This window comes from Trachurus japonicus, chromosome 8 (assembly GCF_045865225.1).
Source record: "Trachurus japonicus isolate A0001 chromosome 8, Traja_1.0".
In the NCBI taxonomy this organism is placed as follows: domain Eukaryota; kingdom Metazoa; phylum Chordata; class Actinopteri; order Carangiformes; family Carangidae; genus Trachurus; species Trachurus japonicus.
Window position 1 is genome coordinate 7908626 of NC_140914.1, and position 19548 is coordinate 7928173.

Here is a 19548-nt window from a genome sequence, read left to right on the forward strand (position 1 = left end):
GGGCACTGACCTTAACTCCTTTTAAAATAAAAGGGAGTTAAGGTAAAGACGGCCTGGAGACACACACCTGAGTGTCGCAACAACAACGGAGAGGAAAACACGAGAAGTGACATGAGAAGCCGGAGTTACAGTGTCATGCAAAAGTTTGGGCACCACTGGTCAAAATTCATTGATCTCCAAAAGGCATAAAGTTAAACATGAAATACTCTTTTGCAATATTTTAAGCAGCGTATTATTTTTTCAGATTGGAATAATCTTCCTGCTAATATCAGATCCAGCTCCTCTCTTGGTATCTTCAAGCTCTGTCTTCTCCTGTCTTCTCCCGCTCCTGTTTTCACTGAAGATTCATGCTCTGTATGATTTGTTGAATTGATATTAATCATTAGCCTACATACTGTTATTTCAGTCTCAGTGTTGGCCATAGTGGCGTTCTTACGGTTGTATTGTTCCAATGTAGTTATATAAACTGTGGTTTGTCCTTTGTTTGTTTTTTTGTTGTGGACTTTTTCTTTTTGTTTGTCTGTTTGTTTTTTCTTTATTGTTGAGAACATGTTTGTTTGATGAGTTCATGTTTGTCTATATGTTTGGACCCCCTTGAAAATGAGATGATACATCTCAAGGGGTTTATCCAAATAAAGAAATTTCAATATATTTTTGTTTTCTACAATTTTAGAGTGAAAAGGGAAACAAAGCAGCAGCCTGCAACAGAACGGGAAACCCAGGAGACTTGAGCTCTCAGATAACTTTGACCAAGGTATCAGACAAGACATTTACTATTTACACACTGTGATAGTTTCTAAAGGGGGGGCCACTAGGTAATAACTATACATGGGATCCAAACCTTTGCTTTGAAAGATGAAAAAAAAAGTTTATATAATATTGTTTAAAATATAAAGGGAATGTGTCATCTGTAACGTTATGTCTTTTGGAGATAATAAGGTTTGGCCACCCTGCATAGTCAGTAGCTAGTAGGCCCCCCTTTGGAAATTGTCACAGTGTAATTAGTAAATATCTTGTCTGACACCTTGGTCAAAGTTATCTGAGAGCTCAAGTCTCCTGGGTTTCCAGTTCTTTTGCAGGCTGCTGCTCTGTTTCCCTTTTTCACTCTAAAACTGTAGAAAACTACCGTAAAATAATACACTGATATTAATTAAAATATTGCAAAAGAGTGTTTCATGTTTAACTTTATGCCATTTGGAGTTCATTTCATCTTCCTCTTGCTGAACTAGTGTTCACATTAAGATACATTTTGACCAGTGGATGCCCCAAACTTTTGCATCTATGTGAGCGCTGAGCGCGGGCCGAGCTCTACCTGTGGAAGCTGTCCACCATCTTCAGCTGTCCTCGCAGCTCCTTCTTGGTCAGGTGGTCCAACATGCGCGCATCCACCAGGGACTCCATGAAATAGCTGCGATACTGAGGCAGGCCCAGGCTGGGCAGCCAGTCGTTGCCCACCCACTCATGATTCATATCGCCATAGGCCAGGATCTGGAGGGGACAACCACAGATGATCAACGCTGATTCACGCTGCGCTTCACGTCTGACGGTCGGCGGCTTCGTGACTCACCAGAGATAAAATTACGGACGAGAAAATATGTGTTGCGTGTTGCGTTAATTTTGAACTTTCAAAATAAAAGGTGCATCCGATTCCTTACCTGATCCCAGCTGAACTCCTTCAGCTCCTGGAGCGCCGAGAGGAGAGGAGGAGGAGGAGGAGGAGGAGGAGGAGGACGAGGAGGAAAAGGAGGAAGAGGAGAGGCAGACAGAGAGAGACAGAGCCAGAGAGAGTGATGTGGAGGTGGTGAGGGGACGGGGAGGGTAGAGGGTCAACAGCAGGATGGACGGATGGAGGAGAAGCAGAAGAGGAGGAGGAGGAAGAGGAAGAGGAAGAGGGAGAAGCAGCAGCAGCAGCAGCAGCGTCAGGAAAAGAGGACAAAAGGGAGGAATAGTGTGTTAGTGAACGGGTAATTAGTTGGAAGCAGTTCACACTGAAACAGCAACCACAGGGAGAGAAGAAGATGCTCAACACTATGGCCTGGGCCCACAGAAAGACAGAGAGTAAAGAGAGAGAAAAGAGAGAGAGACAAAGAGAAATGTAGAGAGAGAGAGAGTGAGAGGAGGAGGGAGGAGAGAAACTCGTCAACATGATTCAGAAGCTTCACATGATTCAAACCTGAGTGCAACATCAAGTCATGAAAACAACAGAACAAGAGGGTTTTTCTGTCAGACAGACTGACCGGAGGCTTGATGGCTGCGTTCAAGGACTCCATCTCAGCGTGGGTCATCCACACGTTACTGGTCGACTGTCGTCATGTGAACAAGAGAGGAGTGAAAACATGAGATAAGCGAGAGAAAAAAAATATAATGAAAAAATGACAGAACTGCGTTATCATCGAACAAGAGGTTGCACAGGTTTACGTGAACTGATAAATGTGTTAAAATCTGTTGGGAAGAATTAGAATTTGAACGTCGTCTTATCTCAGGGACACGACGACGGCTGAGCCAAAGACAGGAATTTTTTTTAAAAAAGGAAAAAAAAGCCAAAACTTCAACGACTCCAAAACAGGAAGTTGGGTTTTACTTTTTTCGTGACTTTGTATATGTGCGTGCTTCACTTTAACTACGTCTCTGTAGAACATCTGGATTATCTTTACCACTGTGTGACTAGTCAAAGTTTAGGAGAAGATGTTTTTGTTTGTTTTTTTCTGACAAACTTGGTGTCTGAGCAGTTTACTTCTGTTCTCCTGCAGGAAATGCATCGGTATTTTGTTACTATTATTATTTTTGACATTTACCACATGAACAGAACTTCTCATGGTCTTTTTATTCTCTACATTTACATTACATCCTGAATCTCTCTTTTCATTCCCTCCTCTCTTTCTCTCTGCGACTTAAATTCCTGCACATAATTCCCATCGTTTTCTTTCCTTTTGTTCCACTTTTAACTTCATCCTTTATAGTTTTAATTACATTTTATTTTTTATTTTTCTGTCCTATTACTAGTTTCTGTTGCAAATTTCCCAGCAGGGATCACTAGGTCTTCACTAATCTCATAACTACAAACATCTGGTGCCCCTCTCTCTCTCTCTCTCTCTCTCTGCCAATATGAAAACAGCGTATGTGTATCCTCAGTAAAAAAAAAGAAAAAAAGAAGTGTGGGATGATGAATGTATAACTCAGCATATGAGGGCATTTAAAGTCTTAGCACAATTAAAGGCGTCTTTACCTATAATCCTATGGCGACATTGACTGGACTGTTTTTTTTTATGGCATAAGAAAACATTTGGAGGATTTTTGCTTCTATTTTTTTTTTCTCATGTTGATTTAAATGTCGTGTGCGGTGATGGAGCCTCACAGAGCGAGTGCTGGCCGGCGCCGACGGGCTGGTGAGGGACACCATCTCCTGGATGGCGAGCCGCAGTTTGAGGCGGTGCAGCGGGTTGCTGATGCCGATCTCCCTCTGGATCTCCGTGTCCGACAGGTTGGCCATGATGGCGCCGCTCTTCACGTTCGAACGACAGGCCGCCACGTACCAGGCCGGCATTCCCACCCACAGCTGGCGGGAGAGGCAGACGAGAGGTTAAAATAATGAGGGTAAAAAAAAGAAAAAGAAAAGGATCCAGATTGTGTTCTTGAATCTCCGTCTATTTCTCTCCTCATTAAAGGTACATTGTGTTGGAATTTCTCCCATCTAGCATCACGGTTGTACATTGCAAGCAACTCAATGGTATTTTTCATGCTGCATTCACGTGCAATTGGGCAGACGGCAGACGGACGACAGCCACTGCACGTAACGGCATTAACAAGCCTCTATGTAAACAAGTGGTCCGTCAGCACGAGGCAAAACGACACGCGTGACAATATGTTGTCATGGCGATGTCGCATTGTTTACCTGACCCACGTTTTAGCGGCTTTCTCTGGACTTCTGTGACTAAAATGACATCTGGTTTGTTACCGACGGCCGTCTGCCCGACTGCAGGTGAATGCAGCGTCAGTGTAGTTCCGTGGTTTCCTACCGTCACGTTGCCACTTAACATAAAAACATGGCGACACCACATGGCAGCCAGCACCGAGCTTACCCGCTCCATGTAGATATGAATGATATGAACGGCTAATTCAGAGCTGAAAGGAACACTTCAGTTTGTTGATGGGGGGGAGATTACTGATTAATGAAAAACGTACTTTTGAACCAAATAATCGATTTTCGCGAATAGATAACAGGAGAAGTTACACAATGTCCCTTTAAGTTTCTGTGATTTCACATTACCTCCAACCAGGACACGACCGTGGGTCCGTCCCAAGATGCGAAGGGAAGTCCTTGGCGACATGCTTCTTCCAGCAGCTCGTGCCTGTTGGGAAGAGGAAGCATTATTTTTGTCGGGGCTCTTATTGTGAAAGGTCACGAGAATCAGGATAAAAAAATAAAACAAGGGTAAAAGTTCCTGACACTGACTTCTTCTTGCTGCGGCGGTCTTTATCTGCCGGGCCCAGCGTCCCGGTCTTGTTTATCCCCATGGGGTCTCCAGAGGCCAGGTCCTCCGAGGGCGTGGACGCTGGTCAGAGAGAGAGAGGTCAAAAGGCCACAGGAGTTAGAAGAGACGGAGCAGCTCAGACACGTTTAAATGAAAAATAGTGACAGACTCATATGGAGTCGGTGTTGTCTCCTCCTCCATCTGTTTACCAAGAGACGCTGATCCCTCCCGCCCGGGCTGGCCCATCCTCCCTTTCTCCTTCTTCCCAAAAAGCCGACCGATGGAAGCCCTGATGGTTTTCTTCCTACTGGACTTGTGGAGTGAATCTTGGCTGCTGTTGGAGCTGCTGCCATCTGCCGAGAGACTGGAGGAGACAAAGGAAATCACCGAGGGGAAGAAGTTAAATACACATGAAACATATTATATTAAAATGTATGTGCTGATATCTGACTATCCAACATTTATAAAGGATATATTATACGCCTCAGTGATGGATTGAATAATGTTTAATGCATGATTTAGTTATGGAGCATTAATAAGAAACATGTTTGGGTTGCCAGGTTGTGGAAAATCCTTGCCAGGTCTGTTAAGTCATTTATCTTCTGGAGAAAATGCTGCAGAACACCTGGACCAAAATCCACTCATAAACAACTTATTAACCCTTAAACGCCTCACGATTAGGGTGTAACTGTTTATCTACTTACATAGAGTTATAGATATAAATCACACAAATGTAAACAGAGGGATAAAATGTTCCGTTAACAACACGGCTGTGGTTTTAGTCAGTAATGATGGAAGTTGAAATGTTATAAAGCTTTAAGAAATGATGAGTTATGGGGTTTACAATTATAAATGTTAAAGGGATAGTTCAACATTTTGGCAAATTGGCCCATTGCCATAATCCCTATAGTTTTAGCAGTAGGTTCGTTACCTGTAATCGTCGGTGCAAGCTATTTTTAGAACGGCAGGACAGAGCCGCGAGCTGCTCAGAGCTACGCTACGGAGGCTCATGGGATTTCTTGGTTTCCCTCATCAAACTCATCAAATACACAATCCAACAACTCCAAAACGGTCTGGTGGACAAGTTGTGACCTGCACATTCACCACACTATGAGATAATAACAGAACGTTACCAGACAGAGTTGTTTTAGAGGTAAATTCTTGCAAAACTGCTGATGCGCGTTTCCAAGCAGTCTCTGTATTTACCTCTAAAACAACTCTGTCTGGTAACGTTCTGTTATTATCTCATAGCGTGGTGAATGTGCAGGTCACAACTTGTCCACCAGAGCGTTTTGGAGTTGTTGGATTGTGTATTTGATGAGTTTAATGAGGGAAACCAAGAAATCCCATTAGCCTCCGTAGTGTAGCTCTGAGCAGCTCGCGGCTCTGCTCCGCCGTTCTAAAAACAGCTTGCACCGACAAATAAAGGTAACGAACCTACTGCTAAGACTATAGGGATTATGACAATGGGCCAATTTACCAAAATGTTGAACTATCCCTTTAATAAAATATCAATAAACAATGATCAATGGTCTGTTCAGTTATAAATACACACAGATAAATTACTTATAACTCAGCCACTGAGCATTAATTAGTAAATTCCGATTTTTTTAGATTAACTATAAATGGTGCCTTCTCTTACCTGCGAAAGTCCCGGGGGTCGTCCATCATGGCGCCTGGGTGGGTGAGGGTCATCCTTTCCAATCGCAGCGCACGAAGAGTGGGAGGAGGCGTGGAGTCCAGGAGAGCGAGGGACCGGTCGTCGTCTTTGTTGTTCTGATGATGTGGAGAAAAAAACACGACGATGATGTTCAGTTTGGATAGCCTAGAAATCTAGACACACCGTCGCGGCAGCAAATACATTTGCTCCGTAGGTGGGTCTAGAAACGAGCCATAGGAACTTTTTGAGTCTCGAACACCGTTTGAAAAACATGACAAGAAGATGGCTTTGGCAAAGGAATCGTTTGAATCGGCGTTGGCATCAACTTTGAAAGAATTAAACTTGTCATTTTCTTTCAAAGTTGAGCAAGAAACTGAACACTGAAGTCATTCATTTCGAAGAAGGATGTATTTGGTGTTTTGCCGACGGGATATGGGAAAAGTTTAATCTACCGATGTCATCCTGCTCTTTGCTCTGATTAGTCGTAGCGCTACCCTATTGCGTGCAGAGGCAGTTTGAAAGACAGCCTTCATCCCGCCCCCTGGATTGTGCCGAGGTCTACCGGTCGTTGCCAGACTAGACATGTTAATGATACAGACTGGCTTGTCAGGCTAGATGTTTGGATCCATTCACTCCTCATTTGTTACATGTGAACTATCGGATGCCACCCGGACTTTCCCGCTCGTTACGGGAAGGGGTGAGGCCTCCTGGCTGCTACTGTTATCTGTTGACTCAAGGTTTTTGAGATTTTACATATTATAGAACGAAGATAATCACTTTCACAATCACCACTGACTGTGTGTTTTGTGCTCGTTGCAACATCTTTTGTGATTCAGCCGCCCACTGCTGAAATCCTGGAAGCAGAGCGTCTGGCACCGACCATCACAACCACCCTGCCCGCGCGTTGCTTCAACCAGTCTCGGCCTTTCTAATGCGCTGCTGCAGAACGGGTGAACTCCTGTGACCCCGTCTGCATGATTTACTTATATTTTATTTACATGACTCACCGTCTGGAAGGAGCCAGACGGGGAGGCTGATACGAGACGAGATAAAAAAAAAAAAAAAAAAGGTTCACGCTCGGGAATAGAAAAGGAAAAAAGGTTCATCTCCACATTCCTGTAATACCTGTCGATCAGACTCGCGGGCCGGGGAGTGAGGCAGGCGAGGGGTGGAGTGTCCGGAGCTGGGCGGAGAGGGGGAGGCCAGGGTGGAGGATGTGATGGACGAGGGGATGAAGCCCCGTCCTGTGCCGTCTCTCCCCAGGGACGTCGGAGGGTCCAGAGCCACGCTGACCCGGCTCTCGATCTCCTCGGCCCGCAACTCCGTGTTCTCCTTCTCCTCCTGGATCAGTCTGAGAGCGGAAGATGGAGGAGGAGGAGGAGGGGTAAAACATCTGGATGAGACTGAATATAGTATATATTTTTTAAATTTTACTTTTTATTCTAGTAGCATACACTTATGTGCCACCAACATAACATGACGAGTGGAGGATTTGAGCTTTAGGTAAAACATTAACACATCATATGTAGGACATAATAAAATGCTGCTTGGAAATAGGGAAAAGCATTTCCTATTAAAGGGTTTGACCTGATCTTTGCCATCTATATGAAATTAGGTCTTCTAGTTGACACATACAGTAGCTGAGCCGTTTTAACTAGTTCTCTTCAAAAATATCTGTTTGGTTTCTTAGTTTGAATGTAATTCTCTCCGTAATATATGTAAATTACATCAATCCACGCATTCATTGTTGGTTTGTAAGACTGAATATTTTAGCAAATCACACTTATTTATAAGTTTTAGAAGAGAAGAATGACAATACTCTTGTGTCTGCACATTTAAAGGACGATTCCGGGCAAATTCAACCTGGGGCTAATAGTTCTTACGCTGTTTAGGTTGTTGACATCCCTAAAAACTGCATTTTTTTCCACAGAGAGCGTCAAAAGGCTTCAAACATCCACCGAGGGTTTTGTTTACTTCAAGCAAGTAAATATGTTTGTAAACGGAGCTGTAGGCCTGATACAAAGTCTCGTGAAGTTGCGCGAAACTCGATAAGTCTCACATGAGAGTCAAGTTGACGGCTTACTATGTTTACAGGTCGTCTGAAGCTCCCGTTTGTTTTATCAGCAAATGAATATCAGCTCAGAGCCACAACGTTTTCGTAGCGTTGAGAGTAAGTCTGGATATCGTTTATTCTACCTGTAAACATAGTTAGCTGTCAACTTGACTCACACACAAGACTTCATAAGACTTTGTATTACAGCTCTGTTTACAAACATGTTGTCTTCCTTGAAGTAAACAAACCCCTCGGTGTATTTTTGAAGCCATCTGACGTTGTCTGTGGGAAAAAAAAGTGGTTTTGAGGGATGTAAACAGCCTAAACAGCGTAAGATCGGTCTGCTCCCATTGTAAGATGCCGTGGCGATGTGGGGACAGACAGAACTACTGCAAAACATGAAACATTAAAAAGAAAATCTTCATTTAGACCTAAAATATTAAAAAACCATGGCTCCAGGTTGAATTTGCCTGGAATTGTCCTTTAATATAAAGCTACGGCTGGCAGCAGGTTAGCTTAGCTTAGCATACACACTGTAAACAAAGGGAAACTGTTAGCCTAGCTTTGATATTTCCACCATAAATTCTGATAATCTCTGTTCTCCAGGACTTTATGGCGTTGTGGTGTTGACACTTTGGGTTCAGTTGGATCTGAGGACTTCATCCACCGCAGCAGCTGCTGTTCCAACAGCGTCAGAGGTGTTGATGTGTTTATTTCTGAGGCTTTATGTCGAGAGGTGTTTCCCTCCCCCTCCTCCCTCCCTCCCTCCCTTCCAGCTGTTGAGCTCCGCTGGCCCCTCCCTTACTTGATCTCCTTATTGATGGCCTCCAGCTGTTCCTGCAGCATGATGGCCAGGGTCTGCACGTCCGTCTGTCCGCTCGGGGACAGCAGCTCGGAGCCAAACCGAGGATCCCCGTCGTCCTCGTCGTCGGAGCAACCGACATCCACGCCCGGCTCGAACCCGGTCCCCAGCAGGGCCCCGCTCTCCCAGTCTGGGTACTACACAAGAAAAGAGGAGGTAACACCCACTCAACTGCTGATATTCAGTCATACATGCTCAACACTTCACATATACAGACACATTTTTCATTTTTTGCAGCCAACATGATGTTAACACAATTAATGATCCCCAGAGGATCAATCTCTGAGTTTCCATCTTCACCGACTGGATGGATCAGCATGAAATCAGGACCAGACGTTCACACCTTGGTCAGACTTGAAATTCGTCCACTGCTTCAGTTTATGACCAAAACCTTCAACACCAACGGTTGCTTTTTATTAGGTGCTAATTAGAAATACTGGAACGCAAAGTACAGCCTCACACAGCTGTTAGCACGGTGGTCAAGTCTTAAACCTGATTACCAAACTTAATGATCAGAGGTGTAAGTAGCTTAGATAAACAAGATTGTTTTGGTTTGGTACCATTTTCTTATAAATAACATGTAAACGATTGGATAAATATGTCAACCAGAAGGTGACCAGTGTACTAGCAAAATAATAATAGCCTACATTGATTTTTCCTAATTCTTTGGCCCTTTTCAAAACATATCTCCTCTCGTGTTTTAAAAAATTGCCCAAAAAAGCAATTTTTTCCAGGAAAAACAAGAAAAGTTAATTGAAGGCTAAAGAGAACATATTTAATATTAAGATGTGTATATTTTTTATATATAATGTGCATAATAATGTTACTCAAAGACACAAGTCTCTGTGTTTCTCTGTTTCTGTTTCACCTCACATGAGCATGGTAGCGGAATCGACGTGCGTCGAAAGCTGAATGAAATTAACAACACGATCCAAAGCGTTGTATCCCTTGCGCCGAAACGGACGACACAACTTCAAAATTATTTTTAAATGTCTTTCAGACACAACACGATGACGACTTGCAAGCAAAGCAGCAATGTCCTTATAATGAAGTCTCAGGCCAAAATACAAATGAACTAACTCCTGTACTGTCATTTTCATACATGCGAGTGCAAAAGGTTATTTTCAGGTGCGCACAAGAAAACTTTCAGTCAAAACATTTAATTTTATTTATTTTTTTCCCCATGTCCCTTTAGGGCAGTGTTTTTCAACTTTGGGGTCGGGACTCGGGACCCCTCGCCTGGAATTCAAATGGGGTCGCCAGAAATGTCTAGTAATTGATAAAAAATATTTAGATTATTATTCTTTTTAAAGTTATGATTAAAAACACCACACACTATTTTAAACAACTGTATTCTATACTTTCACTTTCTCAAATATAAATCGAGTTCAAATTAAATGCAGCATATAAAAATATCTGAGCTGGCGCATCTTGATTGACGGGGTCGCCAGAAATTTGTGATGTCAAAATGGGGTCACGAGCCAAAAAAGGTTGGGAACCACTGGTTTAGGGGCTCCGAAGAAACTAAAGGACAGCACCGCAGATGGATAAAAAAAAAGAACCTGTGTTTTTGATTCCCACCTTGGTGGCGTCCTCCCGTGCGGAGCTCCAGCGGGCCCGGTGACTCCGCCTGACCACGCCCCCCGTGGAGGCGTTGCTGAAGGGATCTAGGTGAGCGGTGGAACCTGTCGGGAGGGACCCGCCCCCGTGGGAATACCTCAACTCCAGGGCGCTGCCTGGAAGAGAGCGACTGCAGAGATAGAGGGAGAGATAAGATGACACGAGTGAAGATAAATGGATAAGTGCAAAGGGAGGGGGGGGTGGTGGTGGGGGGGGGGGGGGGGTTGACAGTAAGACGTTGGAACAAAGGAAAAATCATGGTGAGGGATGTAAACATAACACAGGTGCCAGATCCAAAAGCGATGTATGTGAAAGTGCATCGTGTTCCCATTAACAGGTCTGCAGCGGGAAGCACAGACGAGAACGTGAGAATTAGAGGCGATGATGCACGATCATCTGTGTGTGAGTGTGTGTGTGTGTGTGTGTGTGTGTGTGTGTGTGTGTGTGTGTGTGTGTGTGTGTTTCCATATCGAGACAGATTTCGCCCCGACAGTGCTGACAGTGTTAAACACCTCCAGCGTGGAGTGATTTATCTACAATGTCTGACAAGATAACACACACACAGCCCTGGCGTCTGTACAGTCGGATTGAAGCCGCTCAGGTTCGAGTTTCGCTCTTTTTCTGTGGCGCTGACGTGTAAATGGCTCCTACCTGGAATAAGAGCCGCCGGGTCTGGCTCTCAGCTGATCCAGCTCCAGCTGAATCCTCTCCAGCTCCGCTATCAGTTGGTCCTGGGAGTGGAAACGAGAAAGACGAGAGCCGCTGAGAACAAAAAAAAAGACAAGAAAAAGAAAAGAAAGAGGATTGTTGTGCATTGTGTTGTGGTCACCTTGTTTGCTAAGAGATCATCCTGGAGCTTCTTCATGTTGGACAGCTCCTCAGACAGAGCGTTCTGCACGGGGAGTAAAGAAATAACAACATCACAGGTCAAATGTGATAATCCAATCTGTACAAACTCACTGTGAATGGGATGTAAATATTAATGGGGCACATTTTGCAGATTTTGAAGACAGATGTTTATATTATTATTAATAGTATTTGTTTTTTATATTCATGCATGTAGAATGGAGCACTGAAACAATTTCCTGTGGGGGATTAATGAAGTATTTGTGATTCTGATTCTGATTTTGAAGACAACACCTGTAACTCTGAGCTGAACTGATCAGAACCAGAGATATTTCACACTACTGATTGCAGATTTTATTTCCATGTGTTTTGCAACAAAGTCATGTCCTGTCAGGAGCCTGTAACCTGCCAAAGAATTATTCAAATATACAATATAAACTCACTGTTGTATATAAACCCAGTGTGCAGAGCAGAAGTGGTGAGAATATAAAGTGATATTCTTTAAAAAGTGGCAAAAAAATTGTGTTTCACTGTAAAAAAAAAAAAAAAGAAATAAAAAGGGAGGAACTATGGCTCACTGGGTCCTGGTTCGTCAATTTTTTTTCATTGTGCTCTCAGGGCCACTGTATGATGCACCCAGTTATTTAATGGTTTAAATATACAGTGTCTATTTCCTGGCATTTTAAAGGGATAGTTCAACATTTTGGCAAATTGGCCCATTAGTTTTAGGAGTAGGTTCGTTGCCTTTAATTGACCTACGCTACGGAGGCTAATGGGATTGTTACGAGACTGAGTTGTTTTAGAGGTAAATACAGAGACTGCTTGCTGAAAAACTGCCCCCAACGGAAATGCGCATCAGCGGTTTTGCATAAATTTACCTCGAAAACAACTCTGTCTGGTAACGTTCTGTTATTATCTCATAGCGTGGTGAATGTGCAGGTCACAACTTGTCCACCGGAGCGTTTTGGAGTTGTTGGATTGTGTATTTGATGAGTTTGATGAGGGAAACCAAGAAATCCCATTAGCCTCCGTAGCGTAGCTCTAAACAGCTCGCGGCTCTGCTCCGCCGTTCTAAAAATGGCTTGCACCGACAATTAAAGGTAATTTGCCAAAATGTTGAACTATCCCTTTAAAGTAAACAAATACAGATGTCCCGTCACCTTCTCCTCCAGAGCGGCCATCCTCTCCTTCAGGTGGAGCTGCAGCCGCTCGTTGGACTCAGACAGCAGCTTGTCCACGGTGTCGGAGAGACGCTTGTTGTGTTCGTCGTTCATCCTCTCCCTCTGCCTCGCCTGAGGGGGAGAGAGGGAGGCGGGTGAGACAGAAAGAGAGAGGGAGAGAGAGGAAAAAAAGAAAAAGAAGAGAGAGAGTGAGTGAGTGAGGAGGGAGAGGAGGAGGAGGAGTGGGAGGAGAGTTAATAAGGAGCATTCTGCTTGACTGAGAGCAGAAGATTTGTATCTGAATGTTCTCGGTCAAATAGAGGGTTTAGAAAATTAGAGCGTCTTTGTGAAGCCGAACAAAAGGAACGAGGGGGAGGAAACAGAAAAGAGAGGGATGATGGAAGAAGAGCAGAAGCATGACTCACTCTCTGTAGCTCCTGGTTCTTCTCCTCCAGTTGTGCCTCCATCTGTCGCAGCCGCTCCTCAAAGTTACCATGACGCTCCTCCGCCTGAGTGACCGGGGAGGAGGGGAGAGAGGGGTGGGGAGGGGGGGAGAGGAAGAAGGAGAGGAAGAGGAGAGGGTGAAAGAAGTAGGACAGGAGGGGGGAAGTAGAGGGGATAAGGACAGGAAGAGGAGGGGAAGAGGAAGAGGAAAGGAAAGACGAGATGGAGGGGACAGAAAAAAAGGAGGAGAGGAGAGGAAGAAGACAAGTAGGGTGGAAGAAGAGGAGGATAGAAAGGAAACAAGGTGGAGCAGGAAAAGGAGAGAGGAGGAGGAGAAGGAGAAAAAGAGGAAGAGGAGAAGGGAAGAATGAAAGAAGAGGGGAGAGGAAGAGAAGGGGAAGAGAAGAGGAAGAAGGAGAGGAAGAGGAGAGGGTGAAAGAAGTAGGACAGGAGGGGGGAAGTAGAGGGGATAAGGACAGGAAGAGGAGGGGAAGAGGAAGAGGAAAGGAAAGACGAGATGGAGGGGACAGGGGAGAGAAAAAAAAGGAGGAGAGGAGAGGAAGAAGACGAGTAGGGTGGAAGAAGAGGAGGACATAAGAGGAAACAAGGTGGAGCAGGAAGAAGGAGGAGGAAAAGAGGAAGAGGAGAAGGGAAGAATGAAGGAGGAGGGGAGAGGAAGAGAAGAGGAAAAGGAGGGGAGGAAAGAAGTAGGACAGGAGGGGGGAAGGAAGGGGGACAAGGACAGGAAACAAGGAAAGGAGGGAAAGAGAAGGAGGAAGAAGAAAAGAAAAAGGGAAAGGAATGGAAGAGGAAAAAAGGGGGAGAGGAGGCGAGAAGAAAAGGAGAGTGGAGAGGAGTAGAGGAGAGGAAGAGGAGGAAAGAAGTAGGACAGGAGGAGGGAAGGAAAGGGGACAAGGGCAGGAAACAAGGAAAGGAGGAGAAGAGAAAGAGGAAAAAGGAGGAGAGGAGAGGAAGAAGAGGAGTAGGCAGGAAGAAGAGGAGGAGAGAAAAGTAAACAAGGAGGAATAGAGAGGAGAGGAGAAGAGAAGAAAAGGAGAGAGGAGGAGGAGAAAAAGAGGAAGAAAAGGGCAGAGTGGAGGAGGAGGGGAGAGGAAGAGGAGAGAGAGAAAGAAAAGGATAGAAGAGATGAGGAGAGGATATGAAGAGGAGGGGGAGAGGAGGAAAGAAGTAGGACAGGAGGAGGGAAGGAGGAAGAAGAAAGGAAAGAGGAGAGGAAGGGAAGATGAATAAGGAGAAGAGGAGAGGAAGAGGACGAGTAGGGTGGAAGAAGAGGAGGAGAGGAAAGGAGAGGAGAGGAAAAGGAATAGGAAAAGGAGAGAGAAAGAGGAGACAACGAGGAAGAGAAGGGTAGAATGGAGGAATAGAGGAGTAGAGGAGAGGAAGAAGAACAGAAGAGGAGAGGAAGCAAAGGTGAGAGGAAACAAATGGAGGAGATGAGAAGAACAGGAAGAGCAAGAAGAGAGAGGAGGAGGAGGAGGAGGAGGAAAAGGAGAGGGAGGGGAGAAGAAGAGGAAGAGAAGGAGAGACAGCAAAGACAGGGGAGGAAAGAAGAGAGGAGGAGAGATGGAGGAAGAAAAGAAGAGGAGGGGTTGACTCATCAGCATCGTGTTGTGACGGCGACACAGGAAGCAGCTCGTTGACGAGTCGTTGACGAGTCCGTTAATGAGTCGCCGGCCCGAGCGGCTCAGACTGAACCAGGAGGTTAAACACCGGAGTAATTAACTCAGTCGCCGTAACGACTGCGAGCGCAGACTGGAGCAGCTCTTAAAGGGAGAGTTCACCCAAAATTCAAATTTCACTCATTATCTACTCACCCTCATGTCGACTAAGGGCTGGGAGAAGTTTCAGAGTCCTCCGTGGCTTCTCTGAGTTACGGGGGCGGGGGGCTCCGTGCAGCAGTATTTGTCCATATAACGGTTGTGAATGGATACCACTTTTCTTTGTCCAAAAAGACACACCAAAAAACATCCAAATACCTCCATGCTGCTCGTCTGTAATGTCCCTCTTGTATTGAAGCCCCGACATGAGAAATTGTTCCGAAAAAAATTAAATGAGTCTATATTTCAAGCTTGTTTGTAGTGGAAGCTCCCAGTGTCTCAGTTCACTGCTCTTCCTGTGTCACTGACCGGCGGAACAATTTCTCATGTCGGGGCTTCAATACAAGAGGGACATTACAGACGAGCGCTATGGTGGTATTTGGATGTTTTTTAGTGTGTCTTTTTGGACGAAGAAAAGTGAGCACCATTCACAACCATTATATGGACAAATACTGCTGCGTGGACCCCGCTGTAACTGTAACTGTGAGAAGGCACGGAGGACTCTGAAAATTCTCCCAGCCCTTAGTCGACATGAGGGTGAGTAGATAATTAGTGAAATTTGAATTTTGGATGAACTATCCCTTTAACGTGCACAATCGCCCAAGGATCAAATAGCTGAGCTGAGTCTTCACCCCTGACGCTGGCTTTCTTTCATCTCAGCTTGTTTTCTTATGATTTACTGGCACCGACTCCACGATGAAAAATATTTGGCGTTCATCTGTCGCTTGACATTTTTCGTGGTTGGATTCATTCATGCACACAGTAAACACACACCTGAGTGACAAGCGGACGCACTGTGCACGTACACAAGTCAGCTGCTGTTTGGTGCAAAAACAAAGCTGGATGATTATAATATGTGAGGAACTTCAGACGGCTGCAAAAAATGCAAAATGTAAATAAACAGTGGTGGTGTGTGTGTCTCCGGCTGCAGCAGCAGGTAAACAAAACAAACACACACCTTGTTGAGCGCTGCCACTCTCTGGGCGAGCTGGGCCTCGATCTCCGGCAGCGTCTCGGCCCTCTGCAGAGTCTGCTGCAGCTTCTGTTTGGCGTCGTCTAGACGCTCCTGGAGCTGCCGGTTCTTCTCCTCGCTCTGCAGGGAGAGACAGTCTTTAGTGCACTTTTAAAAGAAGGTGCAATATCCCCCTTGCACTACTGCACATATAGTTTGATAGCCTTCATATTCTGTACATACCTGTAGCAATATTGTATTTATATATCATCTCCTAACTTGAGCTTGAACTGTATACTATAATAATATGTTTGGGTTTTTTCATACATGTCTATGCTGCTTTCTGCACTTTGCACTTTTCATATTGCACCTTATTATTACTCCACAATATCATAGGCTACCTCAGACTTTCTTTTTGTTTGGAAAATGTATATGTCCATTGTCTGTCTGTCTGTATATCTTGTGTTTATTTGATTATTGTTGATGTCTGTGTTCACTTTTATGTTGTATGTGTGTGGTAAACGTGTGTCGCTTAATTGTGTGTTAATTTGCACATTTGGAGTTTGGGAAAATGCTATTTCGATCCCCTGTGTAATGACTGTTATATAGTGCGATTGACAATAAAGTTCACTAAACTAAACTAAACTAAACTAAACTAAACTAAACTATTTATTACTGCTCATGTACTCTGGTTAGATGCAATCAGCATTTCGTTGCCTTGCAGCATGTGCAATGACAATAAAGTTGAATCTAATCTAAATTATATTTTAGGTATGATTTTTTCCATAATAAACCTTTATCATTGTACCTTTATTTTTTAATAAATTTACTGTAAATATTGGTCTGTCTTTTCTGAGTTTCTTGTGATGTTTCTGTCTTTCTGCCTTGTGTTTTTGTTATTTCCTTCCAGTAGCCTACAGTACATGCAAATGTGCTATGAATGACAATAAAATGGACTCTGGCTCTGACTCTGACAGGACGGGAGGAAGTCATGGGGCGTAGCAGCAGGTCTGCACATGGACGCAGGGACATGTTCGCACTATGATTGGAATGAGGTCACATTAGATATTTCCGATGCGCCCTCCCATGAGCTGTGTCTCCACGATGACAGATTTAGATGCTTGTAATTGATCGACTGAGAGGGCGAGGACTATCCGCAGGCTCATGAACAGCTCACTGACAGACACGGACGGGAAGTCCAAACATAGTTCAGTTTTTAAAACATAATTTAATCCCAAATAAAAAGCCTGCTGCTAGATACCTGTCAACTCCTGTTTTTCCCCTGTGGAAAATCACAGTCAACAGTTGCTCGTTAACCATGTTAACTAGGACATTAAGCTACTGTTGGCCAGGCGAGTTGCTACTAGCAGAAATCATTAAAGTTAAAAATGATTTAATGTTGAAAATTATTTCATGACAGTTTTTGCACTGTGGGAAACAACAGTTGATAGTTGTCAAAGAAATGTGAAAAATATCCGCACAACTCAAGGTCAACAAAGGTAACACAAACAGATCTGGGTGCACAGAAAAAAGCGTGTCAAAAAATAATAGAAACATGCACTAAATAAATATAGGCTACTCAATAAATCAAATATTTATTTATAAGAGTGTCAGTTTCTATTTTTCTTTGTAATTAGTTAGCCACGTTAGTGTTGAGATTATACTTTCAACTGTTGGCCAATAGGTTATTTACTGGAATAAACATAATCTAATCTTAAAAATAAAAGCCTGTTTAATACATGATTTACAGTAATTTAAAATGAAAGCCTACCGGTGACAATAACAGTTTTCCCACTGCGGACAATAGCCTAATGTCAACAAGAGTTGCTCGTTAGTCTAGCTAACTTTAACTAACCCTGACTTCTATCCACTGCTGTCCGGTCAGCTACTCTATCAGGAGTAAACATAAAATAAATTGAAACATAATTTAATTAAAAATGAAAGCTTGTTAGATACATTAACTGTTTTTTCCACTGTGGAAAATGATGTTAACAGTTGCTAGTTAGCCAGGTCAGCTAGCATCAGGGTAAAACTATATTTAAATCTCAACACAGCTGCAGCTCTAACATGAATTATACGTTTTGATTAAAAGAAAACATGAACACTAACTCTCATAGACAAGCCAGTCTAGTCTACACGAACTGATGAAGCCACTTGGATAAAACTAAGTCCAGTTGACTTGTTTCAATAAATTGCCTGGTGATGAACATTAAAGTTAACCTTTCGGATATTAGGCAAGGCAAGTGAAGGCATCTTTATTATAGCGCTCATACCAAGGCAACTTAATGTGCTTTACATAAAGACAAAACATTTACAAAGAACAGCATTAAAAACAAGCAATTTTTTTTAGGAAAATTAAAAAAAAAAAGAAAAGTAAACATTAAACATAAAGTTAAAAGCAAGAGCAAAGAAGAATAAAAAAGTAGAAGAAAAGAAAATAGATAAAGTTTAAAGTTTTTTAAAAAGAGCTCAGCCATAAGCACATGAAAAGAGAAATATTTTTAACCTGGATTTAAAAGTGCTCACAGTTGGGGCCAATTTTATCAGAATAAGTTTATACTTTTAAATTTCTCTCAAAAGACACGGGATCCCAAGTTTAACACGGTTTGTAGCCTATTTATCTTATTAGTAAAATCAGGTTTCTGGAGAAGCAGCGCCTCAAGTCTTAAAATGATCTGATGCCATTAAACATTTAACATTTTGGGTTGATTCTAAATTACTATCTTGTACCATGTAGCCTAATTAAAGTTTGATGTTAACTTGTAAAATAGTACAACATCCTATAAATGTGCTCTTTGTTATGGAGGGGTGGAGAGGTTATTAACAGACCTACGCCCTCAGATTGAACAGGTGAAGTTAAGAAGCGTTGAGGGCGGCGGTCGTGATTAAACCCGGCGGTGGTGCCAATGACTGATGATAACCTCTCTGCACGAAAACGCGAAACGCTGCCAAGCTGCCAATCAACAGCAGATACACGGGACACACACGGGGATGAAAGACACGTCGTCGTCGTCGTCTCACCTGTCTGTAGAGGGACTCTTTGCTGGCCAACTGGTTCTCCAGTTTGTCCTTTATGTCGTGGAGAGACGTTGCCTCCCTCTGGGCGCTCAGGTACCTGCAAACCAGGACAGAAAATATAAAAAGAGTCAAACACATTAGACAGACAGAAGAGGACATATCTCTGAGAGTTTATGCAAAAAAAACAAAAACAAACCTGCGTTCTAGTGTAGTGATTCTCTCCTCCATGTCCTCCCTCTGACAAAGTGCCTGCAGATTTAAAAGACAAAAAGGAGGAAACAGTGCATGTTTAGTCGGTGAAAGAGGAAAAGGAAAAACAAAGTATATACCATATAGGCTGCAGGACAGATAGAAACATGTCTTTGACCCTTTAGATTTAAACTGTTATATAAATACCATATTCAGGATTGACATTTTTCATTAGTTAGTTATTATTAGACATTATTTCTGTCCTTGTTAATTATGTGTTTAGTTATTCATGATCTCCATCGTCTCTGTAACCATGAGATTTAAAACAGCTCTGTACTTGTACTTGCTTGAGACACTTTCTTCTTGTATAGTAATGATTGATATGAAATTTACAAAATAAAGCTTGCACGTCATAAAAAAAGAAGAAGGGAAGA

General features: G+C 43.3%; 1 protein-coding gene across 3 annotated transcripts in view; it reads right to left on the reverse strand.

Moving 5' to 3' along the window:
• Positions 1-19548, reverse strand: part of ppfia3 (PTPRF interacting protein alpha 3) — a 40824-nt gene that overhangs the window by 7034 nt on the left and 14242 nt on the right. Inside the window, exons 7-25 of one of the 3 annotated variants that reach the window (XM_085783554.1) lie at positions 19122-19174; positions 18929-19022; positions 15914-16048; positions 13099-13182; positions 12674-12805; positions 11497-11559; positions 11319-11398; positions 10629-10797; positions 8991-9184; positions 7258-7483; positions 6115-6248; positions 4682-4836; positions 4454-4553; positions 4268-4349; positions 3356-3556; positions 2238-2303; positions 1751-2035; positions 1656-1702; positions 1320-1488 (exon numbers count right to left, since the gene is read on the reverse strand). In XM_085783554.1, the coding sequence (XP_085639680.1) occupies positions 1676-1702; positions 1751-2035; positions 2238-2303; positions 3356-3556; positions 4268-4349; positions 4454-4553; positions 4682-4836; positions 6115-6248; positions 7258-7483; positions 8991-9184; positions 10629-10797; positions 11319-11398; positions 11497-11559; positions 12674-12805; positions 13099-13182; positions 15914-16048; positions 18929-19022; positions 19122-19174 (2280 nt within the window). In that variant the 3' untranslated portion in view covers positions 1320-1488; positions 1656-1675. Of the gene's footprint in view, positions 1-1311; positions 1489-1655; positions 2036-2237; positions 2304-3355; positions 3557-4267; positions 4350-4453; positions 4554-4681; positions 4837-6114; positions 6249-7257; positions 7484-8990; positions 9185-10628; positions 10798-11318; positions 11399-11496; positions 11560-12673; positions 12806-13098; positions 13183-15913; positions 16049-18928; positions 19023-19121; positions 19175-19548 lie in introns of those variants that run through there. The other 2 variants (XM_085783552.1, XM_085783553.1) reach the window with 2 other exon arrangements.